The sequence below is a fragment of the Trichechus manatus genome, unplaced genomic scaffold, assembly GCF_000243295.1.
Source record: "Trichechus manatus latirostris isolate Lorelei unplaced genomic scaffold, TriManLat1.0 scaffold00048, whole genome shotgun sequence".
Lineage (NCBI taxonomy): Eukaryota > Metazoa > Chordata > Mammalia > Sirenia > Trichechidae > Trichechus > Trichechus manatus.
Genome location: NW_004443984.1, coordinates 2,090,916 through 2,111,453, shown reverse-complemented (window position 1 = coordinate 2,111,453; position 20,538 = coordinate 2,090,916). Strand labels below are relative to the sequence as shown.

The following is a 20,538-nucleotide window of genomic DNA, read 5'->3' as shown; positions in this document are numbered from 1 at the left end:
GTGCTCAGCTGCTAACTGAAAGGTTAACAGTTTGAACCCACCCAGTGGCTCTATAGTAGAAAGATCTGGTGATCTGCTTCCATAAAGATTATAGCCTAGAAAACCTTATGGGGCAGTTACACTCTGTTACATGGGGTTGCTATGAGTCCAAATGGACTCGACAGCACTTAACAACAACGACATACATATATTGCCAAGTAATAAGTGCTACAAAGAAAAATAAAACAGTGTAAAGGGATACAGAGTGAGGGGAGAGGAGGGTGGGTATGCTATTTTAGGTAAGTTGGTCAAGGAAGATCTCTGAGGAGGTGACATTTTCGTAGACACCTGAATGAAGTGAGGGAAGGAGCTATGTGAGAACAAGAGCAAAGACCTTGGTGTGTTCAAAGAATAGCAAGGAGGCCAGTGTGGCCAGACTGCAGTTAGAGAAGGGGAGCATGCCAAAACCTGTTGCTGTTGAGTCGATTCCGACTCAGAGCCACCTGTAGGACAGAGTATAACTGCTCTATAGGGTTTCCAAGGAGCAGCTGGTGGATTTGAACTGTCTACTTTTTGGTTAGCAGCTGAGCTCTTAATCACTGCTCCACCGGGGCTCCAGAAAAAAAGAGAGTGTAGTAGGAAAAAAAGGTCAGAGAGGTAACCAGGCATCAAAACATATATGAACATATATCTTGATGCTTAATAAATTATTATTGAATTGATTTGAATGACTGAGGTTTTCCTACTGTCTTGGAACTCTTCCTGTCTCTTTCGCCTTGTACTATGTGGTACCGACCACACCCTATGAGTCCAGGCAGTACAAGTTGAAATTCTTCCCTTGGGATTGTTTGGTGAGGAAATAGGAATTAGGAAATTGGAAGGATGACATTGCTTCTACCCAGTTAAAACGCTACTGCCTACCCCTCAAACCTTCCCAAGGCATGGCTGGCATACTCAAGTATACCCTTTAAATGTGAGCTCATGGATATATCCCATACCATACAGGCTTGCAAGTTTGAGAGAATATCTATCTTTTTTTCTAAATTGTTCAGCCACTGACACGGGTTTGGGATTGCTGAGCCCATCAGCCTGAGATACAGCAGGCTACCTTGTGTGGGGGTTGTTACAGGTACAGCTAAGGCTGACTGCCTGGTACAAAAGGCTGGTATCAGTATGTGTAGGGGACAGAAGAAAAATACTTGGCTCTATCTGTTGTGGAAGGGAAGGTCTGGGGAGTATTGCAAGGTCAACTATGGGGAAAAGCCCAACAGCCTAAAACTTAACTCTTTTAAGAGATTAAAAAACAGCATTTCTGTTCTTTATGTTGCTAATTTATTGATATGATTTTGTTTCCTAAAATAGCAAAAAGAAATTGAACTTCTAAAACTGATTATCATGAAATCTTGTGGCTTCTTCTTTCAAAGTTATTTTCATATTTGCCCCTTAAATTTTCATCATCTCAATATCTGTATTCCAACAGCATACTCTAAACTAGTGTCTGTGATTGTACTCTCTCCCCGTTCTACTTCATCCTAGTATGCGGATGAACGTATCAGTGGTATGTCTAAAATCCTGTTTTCATTATGCCACTCACCTCAAGAGCCGACAGTGGCTTTCTGTTGCATACTGCATCAAATCTTAACATGCCACTCTGTCTGAGATCTTAACCCAAACTAGCCATATTTTGTACTCCTCCTCGGCCTTTGCTACAGGCAGGCTATTTTTCTTTTTTATGTTGATTTTTTAAAAATTATTATTATTTTTTTATTGTACTTTAGATGAAGGTTTACAGAACAAATGTTTCTCATTAAGCAGTCAGTACACATATTGCTTTATGACATTGGTTAACAACTCCACGACATGTCAACACTCTCCCTTCTCAACCTTGGAGGGCTTTTTTTTTTTTTTTTTGGTGAAAATGTACATAGGCTATTTTTCTTAATGTTCCTGCATACTGTTTTTTGTTCTTAAGTTTTTGCTCACTCTGTTCCTCCTTTCATTTGTATCTTTCCTCTCCCTGTCTTACTAGCTATCTAAATTATACAAATCCTTTGAGTTGTGCTTAAATCCTTCCCCTTGTAACTAAGCCTTCCTTTGCTTTTGAAAGGTAGAGGGAAGTCATAGAAGAGCATGGGCTTTAGGGTTAGCAGATCTGTGATTGAGTCTCTGCTACTGCATGTACTGTTAACCTTGAGCAGGTTATTTTCCTTTTTTTGTCTGTTACCTCAGCTATAAAATGAATAGGATTGTTAAAGTGGGATGTTTGAAACTTTCTGGTATAATGCCGGTACACAGTAGACATTCAGCAAATGGTGATACTACTTGTTGAGCACCCACCCACCACACACACGTTATAGTTTAGTAGTTAGGTGAGTAGGCTCAGGAGTCAGACTGAACCTTAGATCTGCTTCTTACTAGCTATGTAAACATATTACTTCACCTGTCTGTTTCTCAGTTTCCTTATCTATAAAATGGAGTTAATAATAATGTCTGTTTCATAGCGTTGTGAGGATTAAATGAGGTAATTTATGTAAAGTGCTTAAAACCGTGTGTCTTAGTTACCTTGTGCTGCTATAACAGAAATACCATAAATGGGTGGCTTTAACAAACAAACTTATTTTCTCACAGTTTAGGAGGCTAGAAGTTTGAATTCAGGGTGCCGGCTCTAGGGGAAGGTTTTCTCTCTCTGTCGGCTCTGGAGAAATGTTCTTGTCTCTTTGAGCTTCTGCTCTTGGGTGATCTTCAGGTGGCTTGGCGTTTCTCTTCCGCATCTCTGCTTGTTGCTTGCTTATTTACTCTATTTTATATCTCAAAAGAGATTGACTCAAGACACCCCCTACATTAATCCTGTCTCATTAATATAACAAAGACTCATTTTCAAATGGGGTTATAACCACAAGCATAGAGGTCAGGATTTATAATACATAATTTTTGGGGACACAATTCAGTCCATAACACTGTGCCTACAGCATACCTGTTGCTGTCAAGCCGATTCCAACTCATATAGCATAATAAGTGCTTTAGAAATGCTAGCTATTATTTTGTTTTGTTTTGAATTTGTAAGCATTTTCCTCCTCACTGTTTAGCACTTACTTATATTATTTTTTTAATTAATTTATGCTTTTTTGACCTGTCATACCATCTAGAGAGATGACTGTTAGTTTTATGGGACTAGAGACCATGCATTATGCATTTCTCTTTAGCTACAGTGCCTGGCACAGCAGTGGATATTTAGTTGGCATTCAATTTGAAATGCAACACATAAAGATCAATATCCTAGGTATGAGTGAGCTGAAATTGACTGGTATTGGCCATTTTCAATTAGACAATCATATGGTCTACTATGCTGGGAATGACAAATTGAAGAGGAATGGAGTTGCATTCATCAACAAAAAGAACATTTCAAGATCTATCCTGAAGTACAGTGTTGTCAGTGATAGGATAATATCCATACACCTACAAGGAAGACCAGTTAATATGACTATTGTTCACATTTACCCACCAACCACTAATGCCAAAGATAAAGAAATTGAAGACTTTTACCAGCTTCTGCAGTCTGAAATTGATCAAACATGCAATCAAGATGCATTGATAATTACTGGTGAATGGAATACGAAAGGTGGAAACAAAGAAGAAGGATAAGTAGTTGGAAAATATGGCCTTGGCGATAGAAATAATGCTGGAGATAGAATGATAGAATTTTGCAAGACCAACAACCTATTCATTGCAAATACCTTTTTTCAACAACACAAATGGCGACTATACAGGTGGACCTTGCTGTATGGAATACATATGAATCAAATCGACTCCATCTATGGAAAGAGACAATGGAAAAGCTCAGTATCATCTGTTAGGACAAGGCCGGGGCAGACTGTGGAACAGACTGTCAGTTGCTCATATGCAAGTTCAAGTTGAAGCTGAAGAAAATTAAAACAAGTCCATGAGAGCCAAAGTACAACCTTGAGTATATCCCACCTGAATTTAGAGATCATCTCAAGAATAGATTTGATGCATTGAACACTAATGACTGTAGACTAGACGAGTTGTGGAATGACATCAAGGGTATCATACATGAAGAAAGCAAAAGGTCATTACAAATACAGAAAAGAAAGAAAAGAACAAAGTGGATGTCAGAAGAGGCTCTGAAACTCTCTCTTGAAAGTCGAGTAGCTAAAGTGAAAGGAAGAAATGATGAAGTAAAAGAGCTGAACAGAAGATTTTAAAGGGCAGCTCGAGAAGACAAAGTAAAGTATTATAATAAAATATGCAAAGACCTGGAGTTAGAAAACCAAAAGAGAAGAACATGCTCAGCATTTCTCAAGCTAAAAGAACTGAAGAATAAATTCAAGCCTCGAGTTGCAACATTGAAAGATTTTATGGGCAAAATATTGAATAACACAGGAAACATCAAAAGAAGATAGATGGAAGGAATACAGAGTCACTGTACCAAACAGAATTGGTTTACGTTCAACCATTTCAGGAGGTAGCGTATGATCAGTGGTACTTTGGTACCGAAGGAAGAAGTCCAAGCTGCACTGACGACATTGGCGAAAAACAAGGCTCCAGGAATTGATGGAATACTAATTGAGATGTTTCAACAAACAGATGCAGTGCTGGAAGCACTCACTTGTCTATGCCAAGAAATTTGGAAGATAGCTACCTGGCCAACTGACTAGAGGAGATCTATATTTGTGCCATTCCAAAGAAAGGTGATCCAATGGAATGCGGAAATTATTGAACAATATCATTAATATCACACACAAGTAAAATTTTGCTGAAGATCATTCAAAACTGTTTCAGCAGTACATCGACAGGGAACTGCTAGAGATTCAAGCTGGAGTCAGAAGAAAATGTGGAAGGAGGGATATCATTGCTCATGTCAGATGAATCTTGGCTGAAAGCAGAGAACACTAGAAGGATGTTTATCTGTGTTTTATTGACTATGCAAAGGCATTTGATTGTGTATATCATACAAATTATGGAGAACACTACGAAGAATGAAATTCCGAAAAAGTTTATTGTGCTCATGCAGAATCTGTACATAGACCAAGAGGCATTCAGTTGTTCGAACAGAACAAGGGAATACTGCGTAGTTGAAAATCAGGAAAGGTGTACATCAGGGTTGTATCCTTTCACCATACGTGTTCAATCTGTATGCTAAGCAAACAATGTGAGAAGCTGGACTATAAGAAGAACACAGCATCAGGATTGGAGGAAGACTCATTAACAACCTACGATATGCAGATGACACAACCTTGCTTGCTGAAAGCAAAGAGGACTTCAAGTACTTACTGATGAAGATCAAAGCCTTCAGTGTGGATTGTACCTCAACATAAAGAAAACAAAAATCCTCACAACTGGACCGATAAGCAACATCATGATAAACGGAGAAAAGATTGAAGCCGTCAAGGATTTCATTTTACTTGGATCCACAATCAACACCTATGGAAGCAGCATTCAGGAAATCACATGATGTATTTATTGCATTGGGCAAATCTGCTGCAAAAGACCTCTTTAAAGGATTAAAAAGCAAAGATGTCAACTTGAGGAGTAAGGTGCTCCTGACCGAAGCCGTGGTATTTTCAGTCACCTCATATGCATGGGAAGGCTGGACAATGAATAAGGAAGACTGAAGAAGAGTTGATGCCTTTGAATTATGGTGTTGGTGAAGAATATTGAATATACCATGAACTGCCAGAAGAGCGAATAGATCTGTCTTGCAAGAAGTACAGCCAGAATGCTCCCTAGAAGCAAGGATAGCAAGACTTTGTGTCATATACTTTGGACATGTTATCAGGAGGGACCAGTCCCTGGAGAAGGACATCATGCTTGGTAAAGTGGAGGGTCATCGAAGAGGAAGACCCTTAAGGAGATGGATTGACACAGTGGCTGCAACAATGGGCTAAATCATAGCAACGATTGTGAGGATGGCGCAGCACTGGGCAGTGTTTTGTTCTGTTGTACGTAGGATCACTATGAGTTGAAATCAACTCGATGGCACCTAACAACAACAACAACAACAACAACAACAGTATATACTTAATTGATTTTATCATAGCCAAGTACATTTTTTTAAATAGTCTTGAGTTTGATAATAATAATAGCTACCCTTAATTGAGTGCTTTTGTGTGCCAGACACTGTTCTAAATTTGGTTTTATATTATTTCATTTCATCCTCACGACAGCCATGTGAGTGTTACCTTGTTATTCCCATTTTTGTAGGTAAGGAAACTTAGGTATAGAGGAGTGGAGCCACTTGCTTAAGATCATGCATCTAGGAAGTGGTGAAACCAGGAATCCGACATAGGTAGTCTTAACTTAGAGTTTTTATTCTTAACCACTGTGTAATCACAAAAGATTATATACCTTTGATACTTAGTACTCATCTTCAGTTTAGTTTAGAGCTTTACTGTTGAAATACAGTGACTATTTTTAAAAAGTCAGGTAATTTTTATTGTAGTTAGATAAAAACAGAATTTAAACCTGTCAGAGTAAGACATTGAGATGACTTCATTGTCATAATCACCACATAGGCTATCATTTTCTCATTTTTCGTAAATAATGTACTTTAGTTGAATTTACCTTTGTTTTTGTTTGTTTTATATTCTGGATTAGACCATTAGAGTCTGTCAAATGAAGAGAAATTTTTTCCTACCTGTGATAGCAGTTACTTTTGATACGATTAGACTTCGATTTGGATTTAAGGTTTTTTTGGGGATTCAGATCCTGCTTAAAGCCAGTGTCAGCTAAAAGCACACAGAGAGTGTTCAATTTAGAGTAGTGCCTGGTATGGGTGTTAGCTGTAATGTACAATAAATTGATTTGCTTTATAGCCTTAAAAGTTTAAGCCAGGCCATGCTTTTAAAAAATGAGAGATCAGTGATAGAAGTTCAATGAACTAGTTTTAAAAATAACAAAATTGTATGCTAGGAACTGAAGGACTTCGGCTTAGTCATTTGGTTCTAAAATTATGTAGCATTTCATAGGAAATACCCAAGTGGCTTTTCCAAATTGTTGTAACAAACAATCTATAGTAAAATTTTATTTACTAGAATTATTGGAAAAGGAGTTTTCTCATTAGCCAAGTTGACCAGAAAACCCTTTTGATTCAATCCGTTTTGATAAAAATATTTCTAAAAAGTATCACTTTACTTTTTGACATTTTGAGTATACTCAAGTGAAAATTTTTGAATAAATTCCTGATGTTGGTAGTTATGGAGGACAGTATACAAAAAGTTTTACTTCTTTGAATTCCAGTAAATCAAGACATTATCGCCCTTATGATTTGAGTTTTGGGATATCTGATACCTGAGTCTTGCTGGAAACTTTTAGGAAAATATCTTAATATTCAGAAACTTAAAGTTGATGGAGGCTTGGATTAATTACAGTGCTTCGCTAGCAAATGACCCAATAAAGCTCCCTTCCTCCTACAACCCTCCCTGCAAAAGAAAAAAACCAAACACAAATTCTGGTCATCTTAACAAAAGAAACCAGAAAAGTCTAGATAAAAACAAAACAAAACAAAAAAACTCAGCTGATACAATATAAGAACAGCTGATGATTAATTAATATTTTTCCATACTCTTTAAAATTCTGCTCAAATTCTAGGGGGTTTAATAAGTTTTGACAGTTGATTAACACCTTGACACTTTGCCATATCTCTAGAGTTTCTAAGGAGTGCTCTACTTTATAAAAACAGCCGGTAAGATGAGATCTGTTTCCTTGACTTCGTGTCAATATTCAACCAACTATTTTCTGGAAGGGTGTGTGTGTATGTATGGTAACGCGAATACAAAAATGAGTAATATGTGGTTAGTCCAGCCTCATTTGTATCTTGCACTTACGAAGTTAAAAAAAGTCACAGGTAGAGCTTCTCTAAGCCAAACTTCTGGCTTGCAAAAATGCTCGCTTGTTGATACAGCATCATCCTGGGACTAGAGTTATTTCATTATTATTGAGTTTTAGAATTGAGCAGTGGTGGGGGTACTTAGAGATCAGTTGGCCTTCACAGAGTTGTAAAGATTTAATGAAAAAGAAAAACAACCCCACACAAACAGTAAACACTCTGGCAAATAGTAAAGCTGAATTTCGTATACAATTGATGAAAACAGACTCAGCATAATGGCTTCCCTAGTGCCAAACTTCTAATTAGTGGTCAAGTGTGGCTTAGATTTCAGGTCTCATTATTCCCAGCTCATGTTCATTCATATGTTCTGCCTTAGAGAAAGTGCCATAATATAAAAGGGAGGATAAATCAATTTATCAGCAATTATTTGCGCACTCACTGGGTGCCTGGCACTGTACTGGACTCTAGTGAGTACAAAGGAATACTCCTATAGGTGAGAGGGGCTGGGGAAGGGAACAGATTGGAGCAAGGACATCAGCCTATCTGGAACAGAGGGCTATTAAGTTAAGGAGGTATCAGATAAGTAGGGTGGGGCTAAGTGGAACACTGGGAAACCCAGGCCTGACCTGTGTCATTGTATTCTATTTCCTTTAATAATCTGCCTTATGTGGTACAAGGAATGTAAGTATTGGAATTCACCGTGAGTCAGAATTGGCTGAAGAGCAACAAGTTTTTTGTTTTGGGGGGGTTTTTCGGACAGGTTATTATGACTCTGCTCAAAACCCATCAGTGGCTTCTCACTTCATTAAAATTTGAAGCCCTTATAATAGTTTGGGGTCCTGGTGGTGCAGTGGTTAAGAGCTCAGCTGCTAACCAGAAGGTCGGCAGTTTGAATCCACCAGCCACTCCTTAGAAACCCTATGGGGCAGTTCTTACTCTGTCATGTAGGGTCACTATGAGTTGGATGGCAACAGGTTGTTTTTTGGTTTGTAATAGTTTACAAGGACCTATATAATCTGGCTCCTTACTGCCCCTCCTCTTATCATCTCCCTCTTGCTCACATAGCTGTTCCTCCATCACACCAAGCACACTTGCCTTGGGGACTTTGTTACTCCCTCTGTCTAGAATACTTCTCCCCCAGGTATCTGCGTGGTTCAATCTTTCACTTCTTTTATATCTCTGCTGAGTGTCACCTTATCAGAGAGATCTTCTCTGACCAGCCTGTCATTCTAGCCCTTACCTGACTATATTTTTTCTTTATAGCACTTATCACCACTTGATATATGTTTATTATCTCTTTTCCTTAGAATGTAAGCTTGAGAGCAGGTGTCCTCTAAGGCTTAGAATAATACAGCGTAAATGAATGAATGAATTCTATAACTTCCATGAGCCTCAGTTTGTCCACATGTAATATAGGGATAATCATATTTACCTAAAGGGTTGTAGGGATCAGATTAGGTAATACTTTACAAGTACTTAGCCCAGTATCTGGCACATAGTAAGTGTTTAGTAATGCTCATGTCTGCCCTCTTTTATAAATTATTTATATGACTGGCCAGTTGACAACTTTAGTGGTATCCTAATTCCCATTTGATTTAGGTAAAAAGGGAATTCCACTTGTTAGCAATGAAGAAAAATGGTTATTTATATCATACATAATGCTGCCTTAGTGGAATGCAGTAACTATAACGCTAATGTTCTCCTATGGAACCATTAATCTATAAGTAACTCTCACTTCATGTTGTTGTTGTTAGGTGCTGGCAAGTTGGTTCCAACTCATAGAGACCCTGGGTACAACAGAACGAAACACTGCCCAGTCCTGCGCCATCCTCACAATGGTTGTTATGCTTGAGCCCATTGTTGCAGCCACTGTGTCAGTTCATCTCGTTGAGGGTCTTCCTCTTTTTCACTGACCCTCTGTTTTACTAAGCATGATGTCCTTCTCCAGGGACTGATCCCTCCTGATAACATGTCCAAAGCATGTGACACGTAATCTTGCCATTTCTGCTTAGCAGTAGAGTCATAATAATCAATTAATTAGAAGATTTTGTTTAATCATTGTTTCTTATCAGACTTAGGGGCTACTAGTTACCAGGTAACTGGTTTTTAATAAACTTTAACTCACCTTTTTACTACTCTTGTTTTGGTGACCAAATTAAGAACAAGAGTATGATTGTGACCCTCAAAACTGTCATAAAGTGAATTTGGAACAATTAATTTTTAAAAATTATTTATTTATTTTTGTTGAAAACATACACAGCAGAACATATACCAATTCAACAATTCCTACAAGTACAATTCAGTTACACTGGTTACATTCTTCTCCTTGTGCAACCATTCTCACCCTCCTTTTCTGGAACAATTAATTTTTTAATTTCAAAGTTCTAATAAGTGAGAGTTTTTTTTCTCATTGGACATGCAAGCGTGTATGTATATTGTCCCTATAACGTACACACATTGATGCATTATACATTGGTTTCCTCATCTTTTTCCCACTAAGGCAGTCATTAAGCAGTCTGGTGTCACAAGTGAAACTTTTACATTAATCCAGAGAGGCTAGGAAAGGCCCTCACAAAGGAGACTAGCTTTTGACTGGAGGAGCCATATACCTACTGTATGGTATTATACCTCTTGATGTTCTAGTGAAACTTGAAGATAAGGGTGTTTCCTCTGGTCAGAATCCTCTCTTAACCTGTCTATACTCCAGCTATGCATAGTAGAAGACAATTCACACTCTTAAAAAGCAAGCAAGCAAGCAAGCAAACAAAAAAATCATGCAACTGATTCCAGTCTTTATAAATGAATGATGAATGAATGACCTCTCTTCCCATCCTCCCCAACAACCAGAAAAAGAAAATAGAAAGCAAGACACAAAAGAATTTAGGGGCCTTATTTCTGTTGCAGAAATCGGTGAGAGACAGGGGTGTTCAGACTTCCAGGCAGACTGGGGGGCATTAGAACTTTTCCTCCTTATTGATAGATGATCAGTTCCTCTGGACCTCTGCTTTCTTGGTCGAGGAGTATGGGTTTAGACAGCCGGGATTCAAACCTGGAAACCCTAGGCTATTGGTGTGACAATTTCTAGTCTCAGTAAAATATCTAGGGAAAGGTGGAAAGGTTGTTGGTTATACCAATAGTGTATATTTGGCCATATCACGGTGTAGACAGCGTAGTTGAAAGAACACAGGCATTGTAATCTGGTGTGCCTGAGATTGAATTTTGACCCTGCTACTTATTAATTATGTATCCTTTTATAAGATACTTAACGTCCCCAAGTATATTTCCTCATTTGCAAAATGAAGTGTATCTACTTCAGACTTTGGTGTGAAAATTAATAAGATAATGTATACAAAGCTCCTAGTGTAGTGCCTGGCACATAGAAGTGCTCAATAAATGGTAACTTATTAATAATAAATATAATTACCTTTCTAAAAATGTCTGTTATAAAAAAATTAAGTGTATTAGTAGATTTAAGTTTTATATTGTTGCTAATCAGTATTTGGTATTAAGGTCCTTTCAAAGGTGATGTAATTTTTAGCCAGTTACTGTGAGAGATCTAGGAAGGTTAGTGAATCTTTGGAGATGATTTTAAAAAAACAAAACACCAACCCCTACTTAGTGACATAGTTACTCTATAGGAGAAAGGCAAACCTTGTAATCAGTTTTAGAAGGTTTTGATCATAGCATGCTTTCTATGAGTTACATGTACTTATTCAGGATGTGGAGATGTTCTGAGAAGTAGGGTGCTCATGATGAATGTACTTTCCTGTAAAAGAAATGTTTTTTTCTCCCTCTCCCCAGCTGCTCAGATAAAGAATTTGATGAGCCAACTAGGAACTAAGCAGGACTCAAGCAAGCTGCAGGAAAATCTGTGAGTAGCTTTCTGACAAGGTTGGGCTTTGTGAGGCCCTTTGAGGACACACTTAACGCCCTTACTGCATGGCAGCCCAGGGTTCAGGTCTCGGTGAAGTCAGAATGAAATGGCAGGGGACGTGAGGTAACAGCTGGATCTAGAAGAGGGGCACCAAAATATATTAATGAGTTGTGATGTCTGTTGACTTTCAGAGTCCTGAACTTTGGTTCTTTCTTCCCTTGGGCAATTTAGCAGAAAAACTTAGGGAAGTTGAGAAAGGAATCCCTACTACACTTAAACTATATTCTGCCTGTGACTCTTCCTAAATGAGCCTCCTTGTTGGCATAGGACTCCTGATGATCTGTAGAGCTGATCTAGACTAGCTGGAAATATGTAATAGTAGAAAAATTTATTCAGAATGGCCCAAGGGGAGCCTGAGGGAAAGAATAGTGGACTGGTGGTAGAGACTCCTGATTCTTTTTATTATATCCTTTTGACTCCATTTCTGCTTTTAGAAGTTCTATTCTTCATCTTTCAAATATACTGAATGATTTTCTTTCTCAGACATTATGAAGTGAGAGAATGAGTGTTATTACTTTGAGCTTTTTCCAGGGAAATGTGAAATATGCCAAATGGAGACTTTTAGTACTGTCTGGGATGTTCAGGCTCCTGGTTACCTCTCCATCAAAATGATGTCCCTTGGTTTTTTACCCTGGAAGCCCCTTTGCAGTAAAAGAAACATTAATAATTTGTCATGTGGTTTCTCTGTCTTCCCTTAAAACCTTTGTTGAAACGGCCAGAGAAGAGAGAAAACCATGAAAGAAAGGAACTCTTTTTATATTTCCACTACTGTCCAATCCCACTTAATACATTACATATTTCTCCCTCTTTAATGTCTTTCCCTCCCTACTTATATATTTTTAAACAGCGTACAGCTTCTTTGTTTTGGAGGGAAGAGCCAGAAAGTCAAGCATAAAGGGCAGGTAGGGAGCCAAGGATAAAGCTGAAAAAAAAAACTAGCTTTAAGCAAGAACATGGGAGTAGACCTTTGAAGGTTGTTCCCTAGGGTGGGAAGCTATGCCTTTAACGCACATTCAGTCCAGCCACCTGTGCCTGGATTCTGTCTCTAGTCCATGGACTACGCCAGACACTAACCACGCAGAACTCCTGGGCAATTCACTGTGGGAGTTTTGTGTTAAAACTATTAGGTTTAGGTGTGGGTGGCAATTACTCTTCGTATATTTCCATCAGAACTGCTGATATGCTTTTCTTTTCTCACCAGAGAGTTAAAATTCCTGATCTGTGCTTCCTTCAGCAAGTTTCGTTGAGGCAGCTTCCTTCTACTCTGGTTCCTTCTACTCTGTAATGTAAAGATGGCTCAAAGTGGGTTTGACTGGGCAGTATTTCTGGAATTTTGTTGTGAACCTAGGCATCGAGGAGCCCATTTTCTTCAAATATCTTTTCATTTCCTGCTTTAAGAGACACTCTGAGAACAAAATGATGCCGACTATAACAGCTCTCAAGAAGTGAGAATATCCTGAAACATGTCTTTTCTTTCTTAGGCAACAGTTACAACACTCTACAAATCAGCTTGCCAAGGAAACAAATGAATTGCTGAAGGAATTAGGGTCCTTGCCCCTTCCCTTATCTACTTCAGAACAGGTTGGTATTTTCCATGTTTTGTTTTGTTTTTTAATAGGAAAGGACTTTGTTTTAATGGAAAGACAGTTTGTGGAACAGAAATAACTTGGCCTTTGGTGCTAGATAGACCTTCTCTGAACCTCAATTTCCTTATCTGTAAAAAGGGGGTTATGTGACTGTTGTGATAATAGAAAGAATGTATATACCATATCTAGCAAAGTGCTTGGCAGTTCGTAGATACTCAATATATGGTGGCTGCTGCTGTTATTAATAATATCGCAATTTTAATATATTACTAAATGGGTTTAATTGAAGAAGAATCTCAGTGTTTGCATCTCTTTGAGGTTTGGCTAGCAGCTTTACATTTGCAGGCTTGGTCTTAGTTTGTAGGCTTGGTCCAGTATCTATAAATTTCAATCAGATGTCTTTCTTTTATACTTTGCAGTAACAGTCAAGTCCTTCAGGAGTCATTCATAGGTCTCAGACTGAAGAAATGCTAAGGGAAAAAAATTTCTCTTTTCAAATCATTTTATTCAGTGGGCATTTAAAGCCTCTAAAAACACAATTTCTACTGGAATTAATTGTTCCCTTAATATACCATGTCTTTTCTTCACATTATTCCTGAAGTCAGCTGTGCCCTCTCCATCATTGTGGCTTGACTTGTTTACCTATCGTTTATGGCCTACCTCAAATCCTCTTTCTTCGAGGGATAAAACCTTCCCATCTACCTTACATTTTACTTTGAGCTTCTATACCATTCATGGGTTGCTTAACTTATACTGCTTTTTATTACTGGACTTTTTTTTTTATGATAATGTTCTGTTTCTCTGATGGTGCTGAAAACGAAGCCTACAATGTCCCTCTCCTGGGTTATTCAAATTGTGGGTTGTGACCTATTGGAACATTTAAAAAAATGAAATAGAGTAGAAATATCAGAGTGTGTAGCATGTAATAAGGGAAAAATGTTGTTACATGAAACTTTCATTTCATAAATATGTGCATGTATGGTCCCAGGTCATAATGTCAAATTCTTACTGTGGGTTTCTGCTAAAAAGCTTGAAATTCACTAGTTTAACCCATACCTGGCAAGCTGCTAAATGAAGCTTCTGTTCAGTCTTTGGAGTTTTGGTGCTCCCTTGCACAAAAGGGAGGAACAAAGAGCTGCTGAATTTTAGGAAGGATGAATAGAACTATGCTTTGTCATTCTGCTACAAAGTAGTTATGGGACAAAGTAATCTTAATGTAATCACCCTTTGGTTATCCACGTGTGGGCTCTTTGTTTTAGTTGTTACTCATGGTGATATTTCAATTATGGGCCATTTCCCCCTTGCCATCCCATCCCATCAGATTGCTCCAAAATTGTCCTTTTCCTCTCCCCAAGTACACTTAGGGAATACACACTTGTAGATAGTTTTAATAGTAATAAGAAAGGAGTCCAAGGGTCTAATGCAGAGTATTGAAAGTACTTAAGAGTTATATAGTAGTTTAAGCAAACTATAAATAGAAAGTTAAATCTGATACAAAAAAATATGCATCTAATGTGTTCCAAAACCAGATAGAAGATGTTTTTGGATTATGTATGCTATTGTTCCCTTCCATTAGCTTGGATCATTAAGAACATGAAATAGATCTGCCAACATAGTGTCTCCTTGACTCTCTGCCTTCTACTGTGAATACCCTTGTCTCTTTCAATTCTTTCCTCCTCTGAATAATCTTAGCCTCATCACCCATCTTTCCCCAACCATCCTATACATGAAACCGTACATCCTATTTTCAGTACATTTCGTATTCAGTACATGCTTATGTATTATCATCACTGATCTTCTAGTAGCCAAATCTAGTGGCCTTTTTTGAATTTTTATTTACTTTTCATCTCTTTCATTTTATCTTCTTGCCCATCCTGTCTCCATGGAAACTTTCTTCCTCTTTCCATGATTTCCTTTCATTCTGTCCCCCAGCTTTGGTGTTCCCATACTGGCCTATTTTTTTCTTAACCTCAGGTTGAGTCTCAGCCTCCTTCCCTGGTTCTGTATCCACCTAGAAGTAGGCATGCCTCAAGCTTCTGCCATTGGTCCTATAATTTTCTCATTCTATAGTTTTCTCTTCAGAAGTCTTACCTGCTTTTATGACCTCCCCTGTCACTTTATGAGCATGACTCCCAAATCTTTTTCCAAACTTAACCTCTAAGTTCCTAAGTACTGGGCCCATATTGCCAGTTCCTGTTCTGACATCTCTTGAATATATTGCCTTCATCTAAAATTTAATGTGTTATCTTATATTGAATTCCTCATGTTTCACCCAAACCCTTTAACTAAGCTGATTGACTATATTTGTCATAAAAAAAAAAGTTTGTGCCTTTTGACCTAATATTCACACTCATACAAATTTATCCTAAGGAGAAAAATTCTGAAGGAAAAAACAATACAACAACTGTATGTACTCTAGAGCCTAATTTTCTGAGTTTAAATTCTACTTCTGTCACTTACTTTTTGATTGTAGGAAAATGACTTAACCTATGTGTGCCTTGGTTTTCTTATCTGTAAAATAGAGACTAACATAGAACTTGCTTTGTAGGTTGTGTAGATTAAATAGGTTATTATATGAAGTGAGTGTAACAGTACTGGCACATGATAAGCACTATGTAAGTATTAGCTGTTACAATGGGGCTCACTTTAGCTTTAGTTATAATAGTTAAAAACCGGGATTACTTAAAAATTTACTGGATTGACTTGATGGAATATTATGTAATAGTTAAGGATCATAATTTTGAAGGTATGGTAACATGGAAAATGTTTGTGATATACTTAAAAGATAGTATTTTTTCATGATGAAATTGGAAAACGATGTCTTTTCCCCCCTTTATTATTGTCATAATATTGTTTATGCAAACATAAAAACCCAAGAAGATAAAAAAGGCTCCTTATGTAAATTTGCTTTTAGTATTACCATCATTCCCCCAGGCTTGAAAGTTGAGTCATTCTTGACTTTATCCCTCTTTCCCCATAGCTAGTCACTAGATCATAATGTTTCTTAAACTCATTTCCTTGTGTTCCCATTACCAATACCATGTCCTCCTAACTTTAAACCTAGACTACTGTAGTAGTCTTTTTGACTTGTTTCTTTTTTCCATCCTATCTTGTACACTGTCACAGATGAATCTTTCTAAGTTACCATTTTGTATCCATCATGTTCTCTGCTCTTAGTTCTTTAGAGGTTGAACCTCAAATTCATTAGCTTGGCATTTAAAACCTGCTGTGGTTAGTTCCTTCCATGCCTTTCCAATGTTTACTTTATTTTTTATTGTGCATTAGGTGAAAGTTTACAGAGCAAATTAGTTTCCCATTTGATAGTTTGTACATAAAGTGTTCCGTAACATTGGTTTCATTCCCCACAGAGTGTTAGCGCTCTCCCCATTTCCGTCCTAGGTTCCCTGTTTCCTTTATCGTCCTGATTTTCTATCCCTCCCTGCCTTCTCATCTTTGCTTTTGGGCAAACGTTGCCCTTTTGATCTTGCGTAATTGATTGTTCTAAGAAGAAAGTTCCTCTCAGATGTTACTGTTTATTTTATGGGCCTGTCTATGGTTTGGCTGAAAGGTGGTCTCCAGGAATGGCTTCAGTTCTAGTTCAGAAGGGTGTCTTAGGGCTATAGTCTTGGGGGTTCCTCCAGTCTCTGTCAGGCCAGTAAGTCTAGTCTTTTTTGTGAATTTGATTTGCCTTTCCAATTTTATCTTTGACTCTCCAATTTTACTCTCATGAATAAACCTTTGAATCTAACCAAACTGTCTCCTTAAAGATACTTTTCAGATTTCTACCACCATACCTTTGCTCACACTCTTCTTTGGCTTGGGTTTACCTTACCCCTTCTCTCTGCTTATTCATGTCTTGCTCTTCTTTCAGTGTCTACCTCCTCTTGATGCCTTTCTTGACCACTTGAGTCCTTACAGATTATTCCTACCTCTGAACTTCTATAGTACTAATTGGGTAAAGCAATAATTTGTAATGATTTTATTACTTGTATGCCTATATCCTTTATCTACACATAGATGGTAAGCTGTTTTAGGTCAGGGTGAGTTTTTACTTCTGTGTTCTCAGCAGAACAAATACTCTCAATTTGTGTTTATTGAGACTTAAAAGCACAAACTTAGTAAGGGTAGCCTGTATATATATGACGTAGCCTGTATATATACAAAGCAGTTTTCAGGTTCTCAAAGACTTTAAACTTCAGCCCTAGTGGTGCAGTGGTTAAAGAACTCACAACCAAAAGGTTGGCAGTTCAAACCCACCAGCTGCTCTGCGGGAGAAAGACCTTGTGATCTGCTTCTGTGAAGATTTCAGCCAGGAAAACCCTATAGGGCAGTTCTGCTCTTCCTTGTAGGGTCACTATGAGTCAGAATTGACTCCACAGCAATGGGTTACACTGAAAAAGAACGTGATTCTATGGTTTTTAAGGAAGCTGTACACTCAGTATAGATGAACACAGTTTCAATATTTTGGTAAAAACTAATCTCTGTTCGGGTCCAACCTGAGTCCAAAAGTATTTATTTTGCTTTTAGAGCTCCGGAAACCCAAAAACCAAACCCACTGTAGTCGAGTTGATTCCGATTACAGTTCCCTCTTTGATTACCTTACAAGGTAAATGATACCAGTTTCCAGGTTTGTCAGAATGAAAGAAGGAAAATGCTGGCTTACTTACAGTATTAACCAGAGATTTGAGCTAACAAAGAGCAAATCTACTGATTTAAGGAAGAATATATTTCATAATGATTTTTTACTTGGAACTCCTTAAGGGGCAGAATTTCATATTTAATGGAATTGAAACTCAGTGATTCTGGGTTAACATAAAATTTCTTGTTTAATTTCCTTAGCGCCAGCAGAAACTTCAGAAGGAACGCCTCATGAATGACTTCTCTGCAGCCTTAAACAATTTCCAGGCTGTGCAGAGAAGGGTATCTGAAAAAGAAAAGGAGAGTATTGCCAGAGCAAGAGCTGGATCTCGCCTTTCTGTAAGTTTAACCTCCCCCCACCCCGCCGCCACCAAAAAAAAGACCTTTGTAATTTCAGGGTGTGCTTTCCCAAATATTTTGTTTTGTTTTGTTTTTCTGTTTGGCTAGTAGCCTTTGTTTATTATCACCCCAAATAATAAACATACATCAGCTGCTGTGAAAATGACAGTTTGATATAATCTGTGTAAAAATATACATGCATATGGTCAAAGACTGGAAAGAAATATGCACAAAGGTTAAAAACTATGGCAAGTAGAATTATACATAGTTTTCTTTCTCATTGTTATGTTGGTCTTACATTAAAAACTTTTTAATCATCAAAAGACTTTACCAAAAAAGTGAAAAGACAAGCTACCAACTGGAAGAATATCTTCAGAAATCATATATCTGACAAGAATCTAATAACCAATATATATATATAAAACTTCAACAGCTTTACAACAAAAAGTCAAATAACCCAACCATAATATGGGCAAAAGACTTGAATAGACATTTCACCAAAGAGAACATTCAAATGGCCACCAAACACATGAAAAAACGCTCAGAGTCATTAGCCATCAGAGAGATGCATATCAAAACCACAGTGAGATACCATTTCTCTCCCACTAGGATGGCTAAGATCAAAACAGAAAATAACAAATGTTGGTGAGGATGTGGGGAAATTGGAACTATTATCCCTTGATTTATTTTACTTGGATCCACAATCAACACCCCTGGAAGCAGCAGTCAAGAAATCAAACAATGTATTACATTGGGCAAATCTACTGCAAAAGACTTCTTTAAAGTGTTAAAAAGCAAAGATGTCACTTTGAGGGCTAAGGTGTGCCTGACCCAAGCCATGGTATTTTCAGTCACCTCATACTCATGTGAAAGCTGAAGTGAACAAGGAAGACTAAAGAAGAATTGATGGATTTGAAGCAGATAATCATACGATGTACTATGCCAGGAATGACAACTTGAAGAGGAATGGCATTGCATCCATCGTCAGAAAGAACATTTCAAGATCTATCCTGAAGCAGAATGCTGTCAGTGATAGGATAATATCCATATGCCTGCAAGGAAGAACAGTTAATATGACTATTATTCAAATTTACGCATCAACCACTAAAGTCAAAGATGAAGAAATTGAAGATTTTTCCCAACTTCTGCAGTCTGAAATTGATCAAACATGCAATCAGGATGCATTGATAATTACTGGTGATTGGAATGGGAAAGTTGGAAACAAAGAAGAAGGATCAGTAGTTGGAAAATACGGCCTTGGTGACAGAAACGATGCTGGAGATCGCATGATAGAATTTTGCAAGACCAATGACTTCTTCATTGCAAATACCTTTTTTCACCAACATAAATGGCAACTATAGACGTGGACCTCGCCAGATGGAATACACAGGAATCAAATCGACTACATCTGTGGAAACAGGCGATGGAAAAGCTCTTAAAAATTATTAAGGACCCACACAAGCTTTTGCTTATATGGATTATATCTGTCAATATTTACTGTATTGGAAATTAAAACTGAGAAAAATGTTAATGTTTATTTATTAATTCACTTAAAAATAACAGTGATAAACCCATGGTATAGTAGCATAAATATAAATAACATTTTAAATAAAAAATAACTTTAAAAAGTTTATTGGGAAGAGTGGCATTGGTTTATATTTTTGTAAATCTTTTTAATGTCTGGCTTAATAGAAGGCAGCTAGATTTTCATATCTGCTTCTGTATTCAGTCTATTGTGGAATGTTGTTTTGGTTGAAGTGTCTGAAGAAAATCTAGCCTCACAGAGATACATAGTTGGACAAAGAGAGTATTTTAGTAATCTTTTCAGATCATTGTCAATATTCTTCTTTAGTACTATGTCAAAACTTGATCAAAATTAATTGCATTATGGAATCTAAAACCATATTAATGAATTTTTCATTCTTTTACATTAAAATCTATTCGTCTGTTTTGTACTTTGATTGGATCTTTTATCCATGCGTGATTTTGTAACATCATGTATATTATCATTTGGAAGGTATTTGTTCTCTGAAAAATATTTGATCTCCCCAAATGTTGATATATTTCATTGTACAATATTTTTAAAAAATCACATTTGGTAGTATTACTATCACTTTCATCAGAAAATTCTTAAATATTGGGAAACGGTCAAGTTCACAGTGGTAGAGACAAGTTTTCCAAAATTTTCTAAATTTCCTGGAAAACTACATTTTTAT

General features: G+C 37.4%; 1 protein-coding gene across 2 annotated transcripts in view; it reads left to right on the top strand.

Moving 5' to 3' along the window:
* Positions 1 to 20,538, top strand: part of STX12 (syntaxin 12) — a 38,726-nt gene that overhangs the window by 4,261 nt on the left and 13,927 nt on the right. For both annotated transcript variants that reach the window (XM_004377050.3, XM_023732071.1), the window contains exons 2-4: positions 11,627 to 11,696; positions 13,241 to 13,340; positions 18,185 to 18,322. In XM_004377050.3, the coding sequence (XP_004377107.1) occupies positions 11,627 to 11,696; positions 13,241 to 13,340; positions 18,185 to 18,322 (308 nt within the window). The remainder of the gene's footprint in view (positions 1 to 11,626; positions 11,697 to 13,240; positions 13,341 to 18,184; positions 18,323 to 20,538) is intronic.